We start from the raw sequence: 24,013 nt of genomic DNA, 5'->3' as shown, positions 1-24,013 counted from the left end.
TCTGCCCCCAGCTGCTACTCACGCACCCCGGGCCCGGGCACAAGCACACAAAGCGCTCCAGCACCCCTAGATGTCCGGCTGTGTTGCAAATAACCGGCTCGCCCAGCCGTCCCCTCCGGCCTCCTTTCAGGGAAGAGCGCGCGGGGCGGCGCCCTCCCACCCCGGACCCCGCCGCGAGCCGCGCACCCAGCCGGGCGGGACCGGCCACGCTCACGCCCCTCACCTTCCTCGCTCACGTCATCCACGAAGTCCTCGGGGTCGCTGAAGGAGGGCTCGTCCTCCTCGCCGTTCTCCACCGCCCGCGGCTCGGCCTGGGCCGCGCTGCCCTCGGGCTCGCCCGCCTCGTCGGCCGCCGCGCGGGCCGGGCCCTCGGCGGGCGGCTCTGGGGCCCGCTCCGCGGGGGCCTCTGGCTGCGCGGGGCCGGCGGGCTCGGCCTGCGGCGCGGGCTCCGCGGCGGGCGGCGCGGCGGGGCCGGGGGCAGGCTCCTCCGCCTCGGCCGCCGGCTCAGCCCTCAGCTCGGGCTCCGGCCCCGGCCCGGCCGCCGCCTCCGGCTCCTCGGCGTCCTCGGCCCGCGCCGCTTCGGACGCTCCAGGCCCCGCCGGCTCCTCCTCCGGCGGCGGCTCGGCGGCCGGCTGCTGCCGCGCGGGCTCGGCCCGCTCCTCGGCCGCCTCGGGCGCCGCCACGTTCTCCGCGTCCTGCATGGGCCCGCGCTGCTCCTCGCCCGGCTCCGCCGCCGTGCTTCCGACTCCCAGGCCGCACCGCGCGCCGGCCGGAGCGGGCCACGTGCGCGAGCCCGAGGCCGTACCACGCGGCAGGCGGGGGGAGCCGGCGCCCTGGCCCCGCACCGCCAGCGCGGAGGGCCCCCGGAGCGCGCGGGCCGGCCGGCCGACGAGCACAGAGCGGCCCCGGGACGCGGACGTGCCCGCTCCTGGCCTGCAAAGCTGCTTCCGGCCGTCAGTGGACCCCCGGGGACTTAGCAACACCCCCCATGGCTGGTGACGAATGGTTCCGTCCAAAATGGCAGCCGCTCCCTTCCTTCTCCCATCGGGCGCTACGGGGGAAGACGGAACGATCTCCCCAGGCGGCTCCCAGGAATCGTTCTACTAGGCGGAATAGCATGAAAATGTGATGTAACGGGAAAGCCGGTGCCATAAAAAACACTTGAGGTTTAACAAACGACCCCGCATGAGCTACTTTGGCCTTTACCAAGCTGCTCTGCTGCCTTGACTCAATTCCCCCTTTGCGCGTCTGTGTGTTAGACTCGCCTACTGACGGGGCAGAAGAACGGACGATCCCAAAACACACAAGAAATCCGCAGCGAGCCAGAGAAGGCCAACATGACTGCCCAGACCGCGGCCTGACGCAGTTTTAAAACGCATGCGAGTGACTGAAGCCGCTTACACCGGTCCTCACTGCAGTGGCCTTAGCGCGACCTTCCCCCCGTCCTGACAGTTTTTGGTTCAGTCCCCCGGAGGCCGCCGCCCTCGCGCGCACGCGCGGAGCACGGTCACGTGATTGGCCGAGAGGGCTTCAAGAGTACTAGGGAGCGACTGGAACCCTTAAAATTGTGGGAACAGTGTTTCTTGTTAGTATTGTGTTGAACTGGATTGGAGGGCAGCTGATGGTCGTGGGATGTTTGGTCGTCCTAAAAAGAGATCAGGTGGCTGCCCGGTGATGGCAGAGACAGTTAATGCTTATGGGCGCAGAGTTTCTGCCTTGGGAGTTGCAAGTTTTGGAGGTAGCCTTGCACAGATCCCCAGGATAAGTAATGTGCCTCGGGGTTCTGCGTGCTTAAAAGAGTTTAACTTGGGGCTGAAGGTCGTAGAGCTTGTTTTTAGCATGCACCAGGCCCTGGGTTCATCCCCAACACCAAAAATATAAACACTGACGATCCGTACCAAAAATTTTACGCTTCTACTTTGAGAGTCAAGACTGCCTGTGTTAGGTATAATGGAAAGACGACTTTCCTCTGAGGCCCCCATGACTGAATCTATAAAACCACCTGACAAAGGGCAGGTACATAGGAGGAAGGCTAAACAGGTTTATGGTGCATACTGTACATCACAGGAACAAGAGTAAATGTGCAAGCCAGTGATAACCAGGAGCTTATGGGCGCTCCTCTTCGGGAGGGGCAGGACAGAATGGCAACTCAAAGGAGAGCAGACAGTTTGAGGGAAAGATGATGGGACTTAGAAAAATGGGTGATGGCAGGAAATGGTGGCCCATGCCTGTAATCCAGTACTTGGGAGGCTGAGACAGGAGGCTCACAGGTTCCCAGCCACCATCAGCAATTTAGCAAGACCTTCCACAAAAGGCTCTTCCTCTTAGTGAAACTTTGTTTCAAATCAAAAATAAAAAAGGACTCCGAGGAGGTAGCTAAAATAAAATACCAATGGGTTCAGCCGGGAGTGGTGGCACATACTTGTAATCCCTGCACTTGGGAGGCTGAGACAGGAGGATCATACAGGTTTGAAGCTAGCCTCAGCTATAGAGTGAGGCTCTCAGCAACTTAGTGAGACCCTGTTTCCAAATAAAATATAAAATAGGTTTGGGAGTATAGCCTGGAGGTAGAAAGCATCTGGGTTCCATCCCCAGTACCACAAAAATAAATAAATAAATAAAATACTACTGGGTTCAAATCCCCAATACCGAGAGAGAGAGAGAGAGAGAGAGAGAGAGAGAGAGAGAGAGAGAGAGAGAGAGAGAGAGAAGAAAGAAATGGGTGATGGCCCACCATGATAGCCCATCCCTATACTCTAGTACTTGTGAGACTGCCAGTACTTGTGAGGCTGAGACAGGAGGATCACAGGTTCAAGCCCAGGCTCAGCAACATAATGAGGCCCTCAGCACTTACTGAGATCCTGTTTCAAAATAAAAAATAAACCATGGTGGCACACGCTTGTAATCCCAGCATTAAGGAGGCTGAGACAGGATCATGATTCAAGGACAGTACTTAGCTACTTAGTGAGGTCTTTTGTAACTCAGTGAGACTCTGTTTCAAAATTAAGAATAAAAAATAGGGCTGGGGTGTAGCTCGAAGGTAGAATGCCCCTGGTTTACATCCCCAGTACTGCAAAATATAAAAATAAAAAAATAAAAAGCTGGATGTGATGGGGCATACTTGTAATCCAGCATTTGGGAGGCTGAGACAGGAGGATCGCAGTTGGAAGGAAGACAACCTCAGATATTTAGTGAGGCCCTTTGCAACTCAGTGAGACCCTGTTTCAAAAATAAAAGAACAAGGTTGGTGTGGTGGCACATGCTTGTAATCCCAGCATTTGGGAGGCTGAGACAGGAGGATCATGGTTCACAGACAGCCTCAGCTACTGAGGCCCCTCACAACTTAGTGAGACCCTGTTTCAAAATAAAGAATAAAAAATAGGGCAGAGGGTGTAGCTCAGAGGTCAAATGCCCCTGGGTTCCATCCCCAAGCCCGCAAAAAAATAAAATAAAGAATAAAAAATTAGGGCCGAGGGTATACCCCAGAGGTAGAATACCCCTGAGTTCCATCCCCAGTACCACAATAAAATAAAATAAAATAAAAATGGACTGGGATGTAGCTCAGAGGTAAAATGTCCCTGAGTTCAATCCCCAGCATATATATATATATATATATATATATATATATATATATATATATATATGAATGTGGCAGTTGTGGAAAAGATTAAAGGCCTCCCTGTTGGAGGACAGAGAGGAACGGAAGTAGTAGAAACTGACCTTGGAGAGGAGCAGGAGCCAGAAGCCCTGGGCCTTGCAGACCAACCAGGTTTGCTGTCGGTGGAAGTATTAGGAAAGAGCCATGTTTTTTGTTTGTTTGGTTGGTTGGTTGTTTTTTGGTGGTACTGGGGGTGGAACCCAGGGGTTTTCTACCTCTGGGCTGTACTCCCAGATCTATTTTATATTTTATTTGGAAACAGAGTCTCACTAAGTTCCTGAGAGCCTCACTAAGTAGCTGAGGCTGGATTCAAACCTGTGCTATCCTCCTGTCTCAGCCCCATAAGTGTGGGGATTACAAGCATGCACCACCACGCCTGGCAAGAGCCATGTTTTTACCAAGTGTTTGATTTTTTTTTTTTTTAAACCAAGCATGATGCCGGGCGTGGTGGCACACTCTTGTAATCTCCACACTTGGGAGGTGAAGACAGGAGAATCGTGTATGTTCAAAGCCAGACTCACTGGCTTAAGAGACCCTGCTTCCAAATTTTAAAAAATATAAAAATAGGTCTGGGACTGTAGCCCAGAGGTAGAAGGGTTTCCAGGAACCTCAGTACCACCAAAAAAAAAAAAAAAAAAAAAAAAAAAAAAAAAAACAAGCATGAGTTGGGCGTGGTGGCACATGCTTATAATCCCAGTACATGGGAAGCTGAAACAGGAGGATTGCAAGTTCGTGGCCAGCCTCAGCTATGTAGTGAGGCCCTCTGCAACTTATACCTGTTTCAAAAATAAAGAATAAAAAATTAAAAAAAAAACTAAGGCTGGGGGGTGTAGCTTTGAGATAGAATGCCCTTGGGTTCAATCCCCAGTTTCCTAAATAAATAAATAAATAAATAAATAAATAAATAAATAAATAGATAGCATGAGTTTCTTTCATAAATCAGCAAACGCAAGGTAAAAAATGGAAAGTAATCACAAGTCAAGGGCAATGTTTTCATCCAGGCATGGTGGCATGTGCCTATAATCCTAGTACTCAGAAGACTGAGGCAAGGATTGCAGGTTTGAGGCCAGCCTTAGAACTTAAGTAAGACTGTTTCAAAAAAATTTTTTAAAAAAGGCTGGGTGGCCGGGCGTGGTGGCGCACGCTTGTAATCCCCACGCTTGGGAGGTAGAGACAGGAGGATCGCACAGGTTCGAAGCCAGCCGCGCGCGCTGGCTTAGGAGACCCTGTTTCCAAATAAAAAAAAAATGTAAAAATGGGTCTGGGAGTGTAGCCCGGAGGTAGAAGGGCTTCCAGGAACCCCAGTACCACCAAAATAAATAAATAAATAAATAAATAAAAAATAAAATAAAAAAGGCTGGGTGTACAGCACTGAGGTAGAAAGCCCCTGGGTTTAATTACCTGTACAAAAAATTAAGTAAAAGGCAATTCTTTTTATATCTCTCAAACTACTTTTCTATTTTCTGACCACTGTGTGTGTTGCTGAGAACTGAACCCAAGAGTATTTCACCACTGGGCTACACCCCCAGCCCTTTTTGTTTTATTTTGAAACAGGATCTTGCTAAATTATATAGGCTAGCCTCAAGTCTGCTAACTCTTCCTGTCTCAGCCTCCCAAGTATAGGTGTGAAAGGCTGAGACAGGAGTATCTGGGTTACCCAGTAACACACACACACACACACACACACACACACACACACACACACCAAAATAATAATAATAATAATAATCCGAGCATGGTGGTGCACACTTGTAATCCCAACACTTGGGAGACTGAGACAGGAGGATGACACAGATTCGAAGCCAGCCTCAGCTACTTAGTGAGGCTCTCAGCAACTTAGTGAGACCCTGTTTCCAAATAAAATATAAAAAATAGGTCTGGGAGTATAGCCTTTAGGTAGAAAAGCCCCTGGGTTCCACCCCCAGTACCACCAAAAATTAAATAAACAAACAAACAAAGAAACAAACAAATAAATAAATAAAAAGGAACCAGGAATGATGGTGCATGCCTGCAATCCCAGTACTTGGGAGGCTGATATAGGAGATTACAGGTTGTGGCCAGTCTCAGCAACTGAGCAAGGCTCTCCCCAACTTAGTGAGAATCTGTTTCAAATAAATAATAAAATAGGGCTGGGAGTGTAGCTCAGAAGTGGAATGTCCTTCAGTTCAGTCCCTAGCACCACACACGCGCACACTCAAAAGCATATAGTTCAGTGGGTTCAAGTCCCAGTACTTCAAGAAAACAAACAAAAACTACTGATATTTGTGCACCCACTTTTTTTTTCTTTGCAGTACTGGGGATTGAACCTCCAAGCTATACCCCCAACTATTTATTTTATCTTTTTTTATGTTTTTGTGGTACTGTGGGTGGAACCCAGGGGCTTTTCTACCTCCGGGCTATACTCCCAGACCTATTTTTTTAATACTTTATTTGGAAGCAGGGTCTCACTAAGTTGCTGTGAGCCTTACTAAGTAGCTAAGGCTGGCTTTGAACCTATGTGATCCTCCTGTCTCAGCCTCCCAAGCGTAGCGATTACAAGCATGCGCCACCATGCCTGGCTCTTCTATATTTTTTTTATTTTGGGATTAGAAGCATGTGCCACCATGCCTAACTGGCCTGCACCCACACTAATAACAGCTCTGTTCACAGTATCCAGAGGGGGAGCAATCCAGGTGTCTATAGACAGATGAGTGGATATACACATGAAATTTGAATACGATGAAATATTATTCAGCCTTAAAAAGGAAAGAAATTCTGCCATCCAGTGGGGTATGCCTATAGACTCACCTACTCAAGAGACTGAAGCAGGAGGATCACAAGTTCTAGGCCAGTCTGGGCAACTTGATGAGACCTATTTGCAATATATATATATATATATTTTAAAAAGTGCTATAGGACTGTGGATGTAACTCAGTGGTAGAGTGCTTTAACCTCCAGTATTGCAAAAAAAAAAAAAAAAAGGAAATTTTGATACATGAGAGTTATCCTTGAAGACACTACTCAGAAAACTAAGGAAGTCACAAAAGAACAAATACTACAGGTTCCATTTAGGGACAGAAAGTAGAATGGTGGGCAGCAGGAGGAGGGGATAAGGAGTGAACATTGAATAAGCACTGATGCCGGGCGTGGTGGCGCGCACTTAGAATCCCAGCATTGCGGGAGGCTAAGAAGAAGGATCTGGGTTCACGGCCAGCCTCGGCTGACTTAGTGAGGCCCTGTTTCAAAATAAAGAATATAAGCTGGGCATGGTGGCGCACGCTTGTAATCCCCGTGCTTGGGAGGCAGAGACAGAGGATCGCGCAGGTTCGAAGCCAGCCTCAGCTGGCTTAGTAGACCCTGTTTCCAAATAAAATATAAAATAGGCCTGGGAGTGTAGCCAGGAGGTAGAAGGGTTCCATCCCCAGTACCACCGGAAAAAAAAAAATAGGACTGTGATAATAATATATAATAATAATGATAATAATAATAATAATAATAATAATAGGACTGGGTTTGAATGCTTTTGGATTCCAACCCCAGTACTGCAAATAATAAATAAATAAATAAATACTGGGGGTGTCTCTCAGAAGTAGAATGCCCCTGGGTACCATTCCCAGTACCACTCACAAAAAACAAATAAATAAAAGTAAAGAAAAAATAGGGCTGGGGTGTAGCTTGGAGGTAGAATGCCCCTGGGTTCAAACCCCAGTGCCACCAAAAGAAGAAGTGCCCAAATATCTGGGCGTGGCGGCAAATGGCCTGTAATTTCAGTACTTGAGGCTGAGACAGAAGGATCACAGGTTTACAGCTAGTCTCAGAAATTTAATGAGACTCTCAGCAACCTAGCGAGACTCTGTTTCAAAAAAAATAAATAAATAAAATAAAATAAATAAAATAGGAGCCAGGTGTGGTGGTGCACGCTTGTAATCCCAGCATTCGGGAGGCTGAGACAGGAGGATAGCAGTTCACAGACAGCCTCAGCTACTTAGTGAGGCCCTCCACAGCTCAATGAGACCCTGCTTCAAAATAAATAATAAAAAAAAGGGCTGGGGCTGTAGTTCAGAGGTAGAATGACCCTGGGTTCCATCCCCAGTACCGCAAAATAAATAAAATAAAATAGGGCTGCAAAACTGGACGTGGCAGCACACTCTTGTAATCTCAGTACTTGGAAGGCTGAGACAGGAAGATTGCAGGTTTGTGGCCAGCCTCAGCTACCTAGTGAAGCTGAGACTCTGCTTCAAAATAAAGAATAAAATACCGGGCGCGGTGGCACACGCTTGTAATCCCCGCGCTTGGAAGGCTGAGACAGGAGGATCGCTGCGCTGGCTTAAGAGACCGTTTCCAAATAAAATATAAAATTGGTCTGGGAGTGTAGCCTGGAGGTAGAAAGCCCCTGGGTTCCAATCCCAGTAACACCAAAAATAAAAATAAAATAATAATAGGAAGAAAAAGAAGAGGAGGAGGAGGAGGAGGAGGAGGAGGAGGAGGAGGAAGAGGAGGAGATAGGGCTGGGGGAGTAGCTCAGAGGGAGAAAGCCCCTAGGTTCAATTCTTAGTAACACACACACACACACACACACACACACACACAATTAGGGCTGCAGATGAGATGTAGCTCATAGGTAGAATGCCCCTGGATTCATTCTCCAGTACCAAAAAGAAAAGAAAAGAAAAGCCAGGCCAGGAGTGGTGGCATACCCCTGTAATACCATACCAGTACTTGGAAGGCTAAGGAAGGAAAACCACCGATTCAAGGCCAGCCTCAGAAACAGTGATATCCTCTCTCTCTCTCTCTCTCTCTCTCTCTCTCTCTCTCTCTCTCTCTCTCTGTCTCTCTCTCTCTCTCTCTCATATTTGGTACTGGGGATTGAACCCAGGAATATTCTACCTTCTACCTCTAAGCTATACCTACATCCCCATTCTATTGTGTATGTGGCAGGGAGATACTGGGGAGTGAACACAGGGACACTTTACCACTGAGCTATATGCCTGTGTGTGTGTGTGTGTGTGTGTGTGTGTGTGTGGTGTGTGTGTGTGTGTATGTGTGGTGTTACGGATTGAAACCGGGGGCATTTTACCTCAGAGCTACACCCCCAGCCCTATTTTATTTCTATTTTGAAAAAAGGTCTCACTAGGTTGATGAGAGTCTCACTACTTGTTGAGACTATCCTTGAGCCTGTGATCTTCCTCGTCTCAGCCTCCAAGTAACGGGATTATAGGCAAGCACCACCATGCCCGACTGAAACCCTGTTTCAGGATTAAAAAATAAAAGCAGGATAGCTGGGCATGGTGGCGCATGCTTGTAATCCCAGCATTCGGGAGGCTGAGACCTGGAGGATCATGGTTCGCGGACAGCCTCAGCTACCTAGTGAGGCCCTCTGCAACTCAGTGAGACCCGGTTTCAAAATAAAGAATAAAAAATAGGGCAGGGGGGTGTAGCTTGGAGGTCAAATGTTCCTGGGTTCCATCCCCAGATCCGCAAATAAAATAAAATAATAAATAAATAAATAAATAAATAAATAAAAGCAGGATGTGGTGATACACACTTGTAATCCCAGTACTTGGGAGCCCGATATAGGATGATTGCCGGTTCGTGGCCAGCCTCAGCAATCTTGTGGGGCCCTCTGCAACTTAGCAAGACTCTATTTCAAAATTAAAAAAAAAAAAAAAAAAAGCCAGGCGTGGTGGCACATGCTTGTAATCCCTGTGCTTGGGAGGCAGAGACAGGAGGATCACACAGGTTCGAAGCCAGCCTCGCTGGCTTAAGCGACCCTGTTTCCAAATAAAAAATATAAAATAGGTCTGGGAGTATATCCTGGAGGTAGAAGGGTTTCCAGGAGCCCCAGTACCACTAAATAAATAAATAATAAAATAAAATAAAATTAGACTGGGGGTATAGCTTGAAAGTAGACTGCCCCTGAGTTCAGTCCTCAGTACCACAAACAAACAATAAATAAGTAAATAAATAAATAAATAAATAAATAAATAAATAGGCTAAAGTATAGTTTGGAGGTAGAATGCCCCTGGGTTCAGTCCCCAGTACAAAAAATCCCCTCTGTGTGTGTGTGTGTGTGTGTGTGTGTGTGTGTGTGTGCGCGCGCGCACGCATTTGGGAGGCTTAGACAGGAGGATTGCAGTTCGTGGACAGCGTCAGCTGCTTAGTGAGACCCTTTGCAACTCAGAGACCCTGTTAAAAAGATTTTTAAAAAAATTTAAAAAGGGGCTGGGGGTGTAACTCGGAGATAGAATGCCCTAGGTTCCGTCCCCAGTACAGGGGAAAAAAGAAAAAATTATCGAAAGCATTATTTCTCTGGTTATTCTCTTGCTAACGTACTGGGTAACCATGAGAAGGGCATTGCTCTTGACCAGGCCTTGGTCTTCTCTTGGGTGAGCTGTGCTGCATGGGCAAGGAGATGTGTGTGGTCAGAGCCCTTGTATGTCACATTTGTGGAACAAGGCTGCAGAACTAATAACTCACCCACAGATGGCAGTCTTGGCCTTGCATTCCTAGTTTGTGAATGAGGAATGCTTTTGTGTGTATGTGTGGTAGGGGGAATTGAACTCAGGGACATTCTACCTCTGAGCTACACCCCCAACCCGATTTGACTTTGAACCTGTGATCCTCCTGTCTCAACCTCTCAACTACTGGGATTGCAGGTATGTGTGTCACCACACTTGGCCTGCCTTTTACTTATTTATTTATGGTACTGGGAATAGAACCCAGGGGCCTTCTACCTCTTAGCCCAGTTTTATTTATTACTTATTTATTTATTTATTTTGCAGGTCTGGGGATGGAACCCAGGGGGATTTGACCTCTGAGCTACACCCCCTGCCCTATTTTTTATTCTTTATTTTGAAACCAAGTCTCACTGAGTTGTGGAGGGCCTAAGTATTTCTGAGGCTGTCTGTGAACAGCGATCCTCCAGTCTCAGCCTCCCGAATGCTGGGATTACAAGCGTGTGCCATCATACCCGGCCCCAGGTTTGTTTGTCTGTTTGTTTATTTATTTATTTATTTTGTGGTACTGGGGATAGAACCTAGAACATTCTACCTCCGTGCTACACCCCCCGTACTATTTTTTATTTTTATTTTATTTTACTTTACAGTACTGGGAATAGAACACAGGGCATTCTACCTCTGAGCTACACCACCAGCTCTATTTTTTAGTCTTTATTTTGAAACAGGGTCTCACTGAGTTCCAAAGGGCCTCACTAAGTAGCCGAGGCTGGCCATAAACCATGATCCTCCTGTCTCAGCCTCCCAAATGCTGGGATTACAAGCGTGCGCCACCACGCCTAGCTCCCAGTTTTATTTCTGATTTGGAAATAGGGTCTCCCGAAGTTGCTGAGAGCTTCTTGATGTTGCTAAAGCTGGCCTTGAACCTGTGATCTTCCTGTCTTAGCCTCCTAAGAACTGGAATTACAGGCATGTGTCACAATGCCCAACATCAACTCCTTTTCTAAAATTCCTAACCTCCGAGGAACCCAAGGAGTGGTTTTGTTTCTCTCTAGGATATTTGTCTGTGTTTGTGTGTGTGTATGTGGTACTGGGGATTGAACCCAGGGGCATTCTATCTCTGAGCTACATTCCCAGCCCTATTTTTTATTCTTTATTTTGAAACAGTTCTTACTAAATTGCAGAGGGTCTCACTAAGTAGCTGAGGCTGGCCTCGAACCTGCGATTCTACTTTCTATGCCTCCCAAGTACTGGGATTACAAGCGTGCGCCACCACGCCCAACATGATTTTATTTTTTATTTTGAAACAAGGTCTTGCTAAATTGCTGAAGCTGTCCTGGAACCAGCAATCCTCCTGTCTCAGCCTCCTAAATACTGAGATTATAAGCACCAGCCACCATACCTGGCTCGGGATATTTGTCTTATACAGGCTGACTCTGAGCTCACAGAGCAGGTAGAGGGCCGAAGGATCAACTGTGTCATGGAAACTTCTCTCTAATCAAACTGCCTTCCTCTTCACTTTCTCTCCCATCATTGGCTCCAGCTCCAGGCTCCTTGGTTTTCTCCCTACTGGAGACACTGAGGGAAGACAACCCATAAAAAGCAGCACCCCTTAAGGCTAAAGAAACAAAGTCTTAGCGAGGTGTGATAACTCAGACCTGTAATCCCAGTACTTGGGAAGCTGAGACAGAAGGATGCCAGGTTCAGAGTCAGACTCAGCAACTGAGTGAGACCCTGTTTCTAAATAAAAACAACTAAAAATAGGGCTGAGGGTATAGCCAGGAGGTAGAATTCTTCTTGGGTCCACCACCAGCAACACACACACACACACACACACACATACACACACACACACACACACACACACACACACACACACAATAAGTATATATTTACAAATATATATTATTTATACCCACACACATTAGCAAGGCCCTCAGCAACTTAGCAAGACACTGTTTCAAAATAAAAAATAAGCCAGGCGTGGTGGCACACACTTGTAATCCCAGATTTGGGAGGCTGAGACCAGAAGATCACGGTTTGCAGACAGCCTCAGCTACTTAGTGAGGCCCTCTGCAACTCAGTGAGACCCGGTTTCAAAATAAATAATAAAAAAATAAATAGAGCAGGGGCTATAGCTCAGAGGTCGAATGCCCCTGGGTTCCATCCCTAGACTCGCAAAATAAACAAACAGGTAAATAAAAAAAAAAAAATAAGCAGGGCATGGTGGTACACACTTGTAATCCCAGAATTTGGGAAGCTGAGACAGGAGGATCACAGGTTCAAGGACAGCCTCAGCAAATAGACTCACAGCCACCTAGTGAGACACTGTTTCAAAACAAAAAATAAAACCAGGCGTATACTTGTAATTCCAGCACTTGGGAGGCTGAGACCTGAGGATCACAGATTTACAGCCAGCTTCAGGACCTTGTGAGGCTCTCTGCAACTTAGTTAAGACTCAGTTTCGTGGGGCATGGTGGCGCACGCTTGTAATCCCCGCACTTGGGAGGTGGAGACAGGAGGATTGCGCAGGTTCCAAGCCAGCCTCACTGGCTTAAGAGACCCTGTTTCCAAATAAAAAGTATTTTTAAGAAATAGGTGTCTGGGAGTGCAGCCCGGAGGTAGAAGGGTTTCCAGGAACCCCAGTACCACCAAAAAAAAAAAAAAAAAAAAAAAAGACTCAGTTTCAAAATAAAGAATAAAATAAGCTGGGCTTGGTGGCCCACACTTGTAATCCCAGCATTTGGGAGGCTGAGACAGGAGGATCACCGTTGCAGACAGTCTCAATTACTTAGTGAGTCCTTTTGCAACTAGTGAGACCCTGTTCCAAAATAAAGAATAAAAAAAAAAATTGGACTGGGAGTGTAGCTCGGAGGTAGAATGCTCCTGGGAGGTAAAATGCTCCTGGGTTCAATCCCCAGTACTGCAAAATAAATAAATATTAAAAATATAGTGAAGCTAGGGGTTATAACTTAGAGGTAAAACAATTTTGAGTTCAATCTCCAGTACCATAAAAAAGCAAACAAGATAAAATTTTTGAGGAGTAGGAATAGCAAAATTCTCAAAGCCCTTTACTTGTTATTTTATTTATTTATTTGCGGGTCTGGGCATGGAACCCAGGGGCATTCGACCTCCAAGCTACACCCCCTGCCCTGTTTTTTAATCTTTATTTCGAAACTGGGTCTCACTGAGTAGCTGAGGCTGTCTGTGAACCGCGATCCTCCTGTCTCAGCCTCCCAAATGCTGAGATTACAAGTGTGCGCCACCACACCCGGCTCCCTTTACTTGTTAATTGCCATGATCTGTGCTTTCTTCTTCTTCCCTTCGTGTGTGTGTGTGTGTGTGTGTGTGTGTGTGTGTGTGTGTGTGTGTGTGTGTTTTGAGAGTCTCACTAAATTGGGGAGGCTGGCCGGGCATGACGGCACACACTTGTAATTCCAGAATTTGGGAGGCTGAGACCGGAGGATCATGATTCGTGGACAGTCTCAGGTACTTAGTGAGGCCCTCTGCAACTTCGTGAGACCCTGTTTCAAAATAAAGAATAAAAAAAGGGCAGGGGTGTAGCTTGGATGCCCCTGGGTTCCATCCCCATCCCCGCAAATAAAATAAAATAAACAAATTGGAGAGGCTGCTTAGAACCCACGACCCTCCTGTCTCAGCCTCCCAAGTACTGGGGTTACAGGTGTGCACCTCTGTGCCTGGTTTATGCTTTATTCTACTTCCTGTCTATGTGCTCTCTTATTAGCTACAGAACTCATCCTTATCACAAAACAGAGGTGTTTATACATGATGTGGCAACATCGTATATGAAAAACTAATTTGGCTCCAGGCTGACAAACTGACACTTCCTTCCTCAGAAGTTAAAGCTGGGCACTGTGGTGTGTGCTTGTAATCCTAGTACTTGGGAGGGTGAGACTGGAGGATCACAGACATTTAGTGAGGCTCTCAGCAACCTTGTGAGACCCCCTTTCCAAATAAGAAAAGCGATCTGGGAATATAGCATGGAGATAGAAGGCCTCTGGGCTTCATTCCCAGTATCACGGACTCATACGCACAAACACAAAAGTGCCCTCACTAGCCAGGTGTGGTAGCACACACCTGTAATTCCAGTATTTGGGAGGCTGAGACAGGAGAATTGCAGGTTCCAGGACAGCCTCAGCCCTCAGCAAGTAGTGAGACTCTCATCAACCTAGAGAGACCCTGTTTCAAAATAAAAATATAATAGAACTGCAGGTGTAGCTCAGAGGTAGAATAGCCCTGAAATCAATCCCTAGGAACCCAAACAAATTTTGAAACAGGCCTTCCCTTGTGGATCAATTTAGCTAGACCTTCAGCAACTTAGTGAGATCTTATTTTAAAACTAAAAATATAAGGCCGGGCGTGGGGGCGCATGCTTGTAATCCCAGTGCTTAGAAGGCTGAGACAGGAGGATCACACAGCTCAGCTACTGAGTGAGGCTCTCAGCAACTTAGTGAGACCCTGTTTCCAAATAAAGTATAAAATATGTCTGGGAGTATAGCCCAGAGGTAGAAAAGCCCCTGGGTTCCACCCCCAGTACCACCAAAATAAATAAATTAATTAATAAATTAAAAATATAAAGGACTGGCTAGGCCTGGTGGAATATGTTTGTAATCCCAATGCTGGAGACATGGGGATTGCCGGTTTGTGGCCAGCCTCAGCTACTTAATGAGGCCTCCACAACTTAGTGAGACCCTGTTTCAAAATAAATAATAAAAAATAGGGCTAAGGGTATAGCCCAGCCCCTGGGTAGAATGCCTCTAGGTTCAATCCCCAGTAGCAAAAAGCAAAAAGGAGTTAAGGCAGCTAGGCATGGTGGATCAAGCTTATAATCCCAGTATATGGGAGGCTATGACAGGAGGCTCACAGATTTGAGGTCAGCCTCAGGTACTTAGTGAGACCCCATTTCAAAATAAAGAATAAAAATTAGGGCTGGGGGTATAGCCCAGAGCTAGTAACACACACACACACACACACACACACACACACACACACACACACACATTTAAGGCTGGATTTGGTGGCACATGCTTGTAATCCCATTACTTAAGAGGCTGAGACAGGATTGTAGACTCGAAGCCAGCCTCCGCAACTTAGACCCTGTTTTCAAATATGAAATAAAATCAAGCCTAGTGTGGTGGTGCATGCTTGTAATCCCAGAATTTGGGAGGCTGAAACAGGAGGACCGCAGGTTTGAGGACAGCCTCAGCATGTAGTAAGACCCTCAACAACCTAGTGGCACCGTATTTCAAAATAAAAATAAAATAGGGCTGGGAGTGTAGCTCAGAGGTAGAATGCCCCTGGGCTCAATCCCCAGTTCCACAAAAAATAGAATAAAGAATAAAAATAGAGGCTGAGCCCTGAGGTAGAAAAGCCCCTGGGTTCCACCCTCAGTACCACAAAAAAGAGAGAAAAGAATAAAAAATAAAGCCGAGTATGGTGGCACACGCTTGTAATTTCAGCATTTGGGAGGCTGAGACAGGAGAATAGCGGTTCAAGGACAGCCTCAGCTACTTATCAAGGCCCTTTGCAACTCAGTGAGACCCTGTTTTATTTTTTATGTTCTTTTCTTTTATTTTTTGTGGTACTGGGTGTGGAACCCAGGGGCTTTTCTACCTCTGGGCTATACTCCCAGACATATTTTTTATTTTATTTGGAAACAGGGTCTCACTAAGTTGCTGAGAGCCTCACTAAGTAGCTGAGGCTGGCTTTGAACCTGTGTGATCCTCCTGTCTCAGCCTCCCAAGCGCGGGGATTACAAGCGTGCGCCACCACGCCCGGCAGAGACCCTGTTTTATTTTTTATTTATTTACTTATTTATTTTGGGGGGGTCTAGGGATGGAACCCAGAGACATTTGACCTCTGAGTTATACCCCCTGCCCAATTTTTATTCTTTATTTTGAAACCGGGTCTCACTGAATTGCAAAGAGCCTCACTTAGTAGCTGAGGCTGCTCGCGAACCGCGCTCCTCCGGTCTCAGCCTCCCAAATGCTGGGATTACAAGCGTGCGCCAACACGCCTGGCTCAGAGGCCCTGTTTTAAAATAAAGAATAAGCCGGGCGTGGTGGCAGACGCTTGTAATCCCCGCGCTTGGGAAGCGGAGACAGGAGGATCGCACAGGTTCGAAGCCAGCCCCTCTGGTTTAAGAGACCGTTTCCAAATAAAAATATAAAAAATAGGTGTCTGGGAGTGTAGCCCAGAGGTTGAAGGATTTCCAGGAACCCCAGTACCACACACACACAAAATAAATAAATAAAATAAGGAAAGAGAGAAAGCAAGCAAGCAAGCAAGCAAGCAAGCAAGCAAGCAAGCAAGCAAGCGGGCAGGCTGGGGGTGTATCTCGGAGTTAGAATGCCCCTGGGTTCCATCTCCAGTACAGAAAAAAAATAAAAATTAAAAATAGGGGTGTAGCTTGGAGGTAGAATGCCTTGGGTTCTATCCCCAGTAACACACACACACACACACACACACACAAACACACACACACCATAAAATACATAGAATAGAGCTGAGAGTGTGGCTCAGAGATAGAATGTACTTAGGTGCAAATCCCAGCATAAAAAAAAGGCTCTGTAAGTCCAGTTAATTGGTGCATATATATTTTGCAAGCTCACAGAATGTATTTTTAGACTAATCCATCAACTTGATAGTGTCAGCCTGAAGGTTTTAAGTGCTACCCATCAACCAGATAACGTCAGCCTGAAGATTTCAAAGAGAACCAGACCACCATCGCCTGCTCCATGCTCCACAATCAAAGTAATTAGGCTGACAGCGCCCCACATGCTCACAGCTCGCTCACCATTACAAAGATTCCTGTAAAAGAAAAGCAAGGGGCCATGGCGCACGCTTGTAATCCCAGCATTTGGGAGGCCAGGATGGTGGATTGCAGGTTCCCAGCCAGCCTCGGCTACTTAGGCCCTTTGCAACTCAGTGAGACCCTGTTTCAAAATAAAGAATAAAAAATAGAGCTGGAGATGTAGCTTGGAGGTAGAATGCCCCTGGGTCCAATCCCCAGTACTGCGTAAAAAGGAGGAGGGGGGAGGAGGAGGGAGGAGGGGGGGGAGGAGGGGGAGGAGGAGCAAAGCAAGGCACACCAAAGGCTGCCTCTCTCACACTGGCACTCTGGGGATGGCACACACTCTTTTTTGGGGGGGAGGGAGACACTAGAGAGTTGATTTTAGGTGCATTCTACCTCCTAGCTACACCCCCATCCCTATTTTTTATTCTTTATTCTGAAACAGGGTCTCACTTAAATTGCAGAGAGCCTCATTAATTTGCTGAGGCTGGCCACAAACCAGTGCTCCTCCTATCTTAGCCTCCCAAGTACTGGGATTACAGGTGTACGCCACCACACCCAGATACCCTAAACCCTTTTAATTTTGTATTTTGAAACAGGGTCAGCTAGGCATGGTGGCGCACATCTGTAATCCCAGTACTTGGGAGGCTGAGACAGGACAGCTTCATCAAGTGGAAAGACTCATCAACCTATGGAGACCCTGTTTTGTTTTGTTTTGTTTTTGTGGTACTGGGGATGGAACCCAGGGGCATTATACCTCTGAGAGACACCCCCAGCCCTATTTTTTTATATTTTATTTGGAAACAGGGTCTCACTGAGTTGCAGAGAGCCTCACTAAGTAGCTGAGGCTGGCTTCAAACCTGCACAATCTTCCTGTCTCAGCCTCCCAAATGCTTGGATTACGAGTGTGCAACATCATGCCCAGCTGGAGACCTTGTTTTTTGTTTTAAGGGTTTTTGTTTGTTTGTTTGTTTTTGTTTTTCATGGTACTGGGGTTCCTGGAAGCACTTCTACTTCTAGGATACACTCCCAGACCTATTTTATATTTTTATTTGGAAACAGGGTCTCTTAAGCCAGCGAAGCTGACTTCGAACCTACGCGATCCTCCTGTCTCCGCCTCCCAAGCGCAGGGATTATAAGCGTGCACCCCAACGCCCGGTGAGGAGACCCTGTTTTAAAATAAAAATAAAAAATAGGACTACGGGTGTAACTGGGAGGTAGAATGCTTCTAGGTTCAATCCCTAGTGGCACACGCACACAAAAATAAAATAAGATAAAATAAGGGCATAGAGGGTATGTAGCTAAAAGGTAGAACAACCCTGGTTCAATTTGCAGCACCCAAGCCAAAAACAAAGCCAGGTATTCATTCATTCCCCTGCTTGCACCCACCCAGCTCCCCTCGGAGGCAGAGGGGCCTCCATTGCGGCCGCGCACAGGCATCTAAGGGGCAGAGGCTTCCCAGCACCCAGGCTCCGCTCCAGAGGCAGCAGCCCTTGGCAGGGGGACAGCATCCTTGCACCGCCGCTCTGTGGCACCACCGCACACCTTGGTGCCTGGCTGTGCAGCTCTCCAGAGAGATTCATTTCCTGCTCACATCACAAATCTACTTACAGCAGCGAAATGCAAATTCAAACAAGTAGATGCCCTTTCCTCCTGCGCACAAGATAAGGAGAAAACCGGAATATACTGACAGTGCTGGAGGGAATGTGAATTGCTACAGATGCTTTGGAGAATGATTTGTTAATGTCTAATAAATTGAAATGCAGATATTTTATGACCCAGAGATTCTAATTCTAGTCCTACTCTCTTATAGCTCATAGAGACAAACACAAAACTTTTTTTCACTGTACTACTATTTATGACACCAAAAAATGTTTAATGGCAATGTGAAATTAATAATAAATTGTAGTTGCTGGGTGTGGTGGCTAACACTTGTAATCCCAGTACTTGGGAGGCTGAGACAGGAGGATCATAGGTTCCAGATCAGCCTCAGCAACTTAGCAGACCCTGTTTCAAAAAACTCAGGCTGGAGGTGTAGCTCAGAGGTAGAATGCCTCTGAATTCAATCCCCAGTACCACAAAAAATAAATTAAAATAAATAAATAAATAAATAAACAAACAAACAAACTGGGCGTGGTGGTGCATACTTGTAATCCCAGCATTCAGGACCTCAGCTACTTAGTGAGGTCATTTGCAACTCAGTGAGACCCTGTTTCGAAATAAAGAATAAAAATAGGGCTGGGGTGTGTCGCTTGGAGGTGGAGTACCCCTGGGTTCCATCCTCAGTACAAAAATAAATAAATAAATAAATAAATAAATAAATAAATAAATAAATAAATAAACCGGGCGTGGTGGCGCATGCTTGTAATCCCAGCATTTGGGAGGCTGAGACAGGAGGATTGCAGTTCGCGGACAGCCTCAGCTACTACTTAGTGAGGCCCTTTTCAACTCAGTGAGACCCTGTTTCAAAATAAAGAATAAAAAGTAGGGCTGGGAGTATAGCTCGAAGGTAGAATTCCCCTAAGTTCCATTCCCAGTACTGCAAAAATAAAGAAAGAAAGAAAGAAAGAAAGAAAGAAAGAAAGAAAGAAAGAAAGAAAGAAAGAAAGAAAGAAAAAAGAAAGAAACAATGGTTTATTTGTACAATGTATAAACTAGGTCAGCATGTATCAAGAGAGATCTTTTTTTTTTTCTTCCTTTTTCTTTTTCTTGCAGTGCTGGGAGTTGAACCCAGAGAATCATGCATCCTGGGCAAATGATCTACCAGTGGCTAAGTACTCCCGACTACAGGTCCCTGATGACTCCTCTTCTCTTTTCTTTTCTCCTCTTTTATCTTTTGCAGTAATGGGGATTAAACCCATTGCTTCATGCATCCTAGGTTTGACCACTGAATGACATCCCCAACCCTTTGTAAACTGAGACGAGGTCTCACAAAGTTGCCCAGACATCCTGGCCTGGAAATTACCATACTCCTGCCTCAGCCTCCCCAGCAGCTGGGACTGTAGATGTGCACTACCTTGCCCAGCTCCGGATGGAAAGGTTTTGTTTTGTTTTGTTTTGTGGGTCTAGGGATGGAACCCAGGGGCATTCGATCTCCGAGCTACACACCCTGCCCTATTTTTTATTCTTTATTTTGAGATAGGGTCTCACTAAATTACAGATGGCCTCGCTAAGTAGCTGAGGCTGTCTGCAAACTGCGATCCTCTGGTCTCAGCCTCCCGAATGCTGGGATTATAAGCGTGCGCCACAACGCCCTACTGGATAGGTTTTGAAAACATCATTTCAAGTGAAAAAGTAAACTGCAGAAGGATAGATATGTGCCGCGCCTTCTTCCCAGTCTAAAACTGAGCAAGGCTCATTTTAGCAGGAACGCTGCACGGCAGACATTCCCAGGAACGGGCACGCAGCATCTCCTTCTGGTGAATAGTATTAGGCATGGGGATTTTGGGATTTTTTGGAATTGGCTTTGTTACCAAAAAGATTCCTAAGACTTATGTTATTAATGGCTTCAAATTGTTTAAAATAATTCAAGATTTACTCCCTGAAACTGTAACATTTATATATGAGTTGCACCTAAATTTCCAAATGATGGATCTAACAAGAATTCTATAAAGACTCAAACAATTACAAGCAAAACAAGCCTTAAAGGCAACCGATCCTCCCCAGGTTTTTTCCAAACAAATATTAACAATAAACCTAAAACAGAGCCAAGACAAGTTGTTCCTACCGTTATGAATTCTAAAAGGCCGGCATGTTTACTCAGAGGTAGGCTATGGTAGAGTGGCTACCGACCCCCCAGTAACCCCACCCCCTTTTGGTTGTACAATGGGTGCGTGGACAGCCGCAGAATAGATGGGTACCCAGGCACAGCCTTGGGACATGGGAAAGTATGAAATGTTCCTCTCCTCAGTAGTGCCTATTGATTGAAAAACAATGATGTTTATTAATCAGAGTATAATGCTTAGCATAGGATATTATTATGATATTAGTAGTTAATAATAAACTTCTGATCTTTTCCATATTAATCAGAGTATAATGCTTAGCATAGGATATTATTATGATATTAGTAGTTAATAATAAACTTCTGATCTTTTCCATGATTGCTTGTAAGAGGAAATGTTCCCTTAAAAAAGAAACTGGCTGTCTCTCACCTTGCCTTGATGTATCAGTTCTTTGTATACTTACTGATGGATTAATTCTAGAAAAAATTGTAAGAGTAGAATGTAGCAAAAAAAATAAATAAATAAAAGTAGAAATGCTTGCCAAAACCGAAAGTAGGGAGAGCAAAAACGGGAAGTAAAGAGAGCAGCGTCACTCTCCATTGCGTCTGTGGCTCTTTCTCCACCGAACTTCGCCGACTCCTCACTCCACCGCTCGCGGATCCCCGACTTGCTAGGGCTGGACCCGGGCAGATATGGATAGCACACTGTGTAGATTTAAAGTTGTGAGACAAACTACAAATGAGGACAAGAGAAACTGAGTAAGACTGGTGGATTATAACCATGTCAAATCCTGGCTGTGACATCTATGGTTTTGCATCATTAGGGACACCTGGGCAAAGCATATTATTTCTTTTCTTCTTCATTTTTTGTTTTTTGGTACTGGAATTTGAACCTAGGGGTATTCTACTTCCAAGATAAACCCCCAGAATTTTATTTTTTCTTTTCCTTTTTCGTACTGAAGATTGAACCTACATGCATTCTTCCTTTGAGCTATGCCCCACCCCCATCCACATGCCTACTTATTTAGTTCTTTACTTTTTCTTTTCTTTCTTCTTTTTTTTTCTTTTCTTTTTTTTTTTTTTTTTTTTTTTTTTTTTTTTTTGTAGTAGTAGGGATGGAACCCAGAGGCCTCAATAGCGGCCTAGCCTCACGGAAGGCTCCGATGCTGGCCAGTGGCCCTGGCACCGGCCTAACCCCTCAGCAGGCTCTGATCCTGGCCTCGGAAGCCCCAGCACCGGCCTTGCCTCGCGGCAGGCTCCGATCCCGGCCTCGCCGGCCCCAGCACCGGCCTAACTCTTCAGCAGGCTCCGATCCCGGCCTCAGAGGCCTCAATAGCGGCCTTGCCTCACGGAAGGCTCCAATGCCGGCCAGTGGCCCCGGCACTGGTCTAACCCTTCAGCAGGCTCTGATCCCAGCCACGGAGGCCCCAGCACCGGCCTTGCCTCGCAGCAGGCTCCGATCCCGGCCTCGCTGGCCCCGGCACTGGCCTAACCCCTCGGCAGGCTCTGATTCCGGCCTCAGAGGCCTCAATAGCAGCCTTGCCTCACAGAAGGCTCCAATGCCGGCCATTGGCCCTAGCACCGGCCTAACCCCTCGGCAGGCTCCATCCTGGCCTCGGAGGCCCCAGCACCGGTCTTGCCTCACGGCAGGCTCCGATCCCGGCCACGCTGGCCCTGGCACCAGTCTGACCCCTGCAAAGGTTCCAGGTGTAATGCATCAGATCTCTGCCTCCCCTGAGTACTGGCCACTGCCATTGCCACTGCCTCCACCATTTCAAATCTTTCCCAAGCTCTTTGTCCACTCTGAATGTTGACCAGTCTTCTTAAGCATGCGCGATGGTAGCATTTAACCTTTGGTGTAATTTCTCCAAAAAAAAAAAAAAAAATTAAAAAAAATAAGGTTGGTAGGCTCCGATTTCTGCTTCTCCTGAATACAAGTCTCCACCACCAACGTGGAGACCGCTTTCAACACCGCCTTTCTCCTTGGTCTCCGCTAAAGTCTCTCTCCTTACAGGTGATGTCCAAGATTCTTAACAATGTAGAGAAGAAGCAGTCCTCCTTAGCGGGGAATTTTTCCAATAATTCCAGTTCATTTGGATAAGTTTTGTCTGCATCTCCAGTAACCTGGCATCTGCCACCTCCTTGACCCCTCTCCGATATTTTCCTTTTTTCTTTTTCTTTTCCTTTTTTACAGGGTCCTTCTGGGTGGAAAGGGGTTCGCCTAGGGGTGCCCCGCCAATGCCTGCCCACCCGCCCAGGGTCGGGCGGGGGGGGGGCAGACCACAGGGTCCTTCTGGGTGGAGAGGGGGTCGCCTAGGGGTGCCCCGCCAGCGCCTGCCCCCCTATTTTATTTTTTATTTTGAAACAGGTTGAGGTTACTCTCAACACTCGCTGGGTTGCTGAGAGTCTCACTAAGTAGCTGAAACTGACCTAGAACCTGCAATCCTCCTGTCTCAGCTTCCCAAGTGTGCCACTACACCCAGCTATACCTCTCCTATTATTTATTTATTTATTATTTTTGTGGTACTGGGGATGAAACCTAGGGGTTTTCCTACTCCTGGGCTACATTCCCAGACCTATTTTATATTTTATTTGGAAACAGGGTCTCAAGAAAGAAAGAAAGAAAGAAAGAAAGAAAGAAAGAAAGAAAGAAAGAAAGAAAGAAAGAAAGAAACAGGGTCTCGCTAAGTTGCTGAGAGCCTTACTAAGTAGCTGAGGCTGGCTACAAACCTGCACGATCCTCCTGTCTCAGCCTCACAAGTACTGAGATTACAAGACTACACCACCACACCTGGCTTGCCTCTCCTTTTTTTTTTTTTTTTGGTGGTACTGGGGTTCCTGGAAGCCCTTCTACTTCCGGGCTACACTCCCAGACCTATTTTATACTTTTTCCTTTTTATTTTTGGAAACAGGGTCTCTTAAACCAGCACGTTTGGCTTTGAACCTGCGCTATCTTCCTGTCTCCGGCTCCCAAGCTCAGGGATTACAAGTGTGTGCCACCACGCCCGGTTTACCTCTCCTCTTTAAAGACCAGTAACCTCAGCGTTGTCTTTCATGAAGAGGAGTGGTAAGAGCCTGATGTGGTGGAGTAGCATGTATTCCCAGTACTTGGGAGGCAAAGTCAGGAGAATCACAGTTCAGGGCCAGCCTCATCAATTTAGAGAGGCCCAAAGCAACTTAGTGAGGGCCTGTTTCATAATTTAAAAAAAAAAAAAAAAAAAGCCAGGCATGGTGGTACATGCTTGTATTCCCAGTACTTGGGAGGTTGAGACAGGAGGAGTGCAGATTTTTTGCCAGCCTCAACAACCTCATGAGGCTTTCTGCAATTTAAGGAGACCTTGTTTCAAAATAAAACACAAAATAAGACTGGGAGTTAGCTTTGAGGT

The 24,013-nt window shown here is 46.6% G+C and overlaps 1 protein-coding gene across 1 annotated transcript in view; it reads right to left on the bottom strand.

The window, feature by feature from the left end:
• EIF3B (eukaryotic translation initiation factor 3 subunit B) overlaps positions 1-701 on the bottom strand; it is a gene marked incomplete at its 5' end in the record, with an annotated part of 30,889 nt that extends 30,188 nt beyond the window's left edge. The window contains one exon of the mRNA XM_080703339.1: positions 224-701. Coding sequence (XP_080559465.1) covers positions 224-701 — 478 coding nt within the window. The remainder of the gene's footprint in view (positions 1-223) is intronic.
• Positions 702-24,013: the final 23,312 nt, after the last annotated feature.

This window comes from Muscardinus avellanarius, assembly GCF_963383645.1.
Source record: "Muscardinus avellanarius genome assembly, chromosome: 10".
NCBI lineage: Eukaryota > Metazoa > Chordata > Mammalia > Rodentia > Gliridae > Muscardinus > Muscardinus avellanarius.
This window is presented reverse-complemented; position numbering and strand designations above follow the sequence as displayed.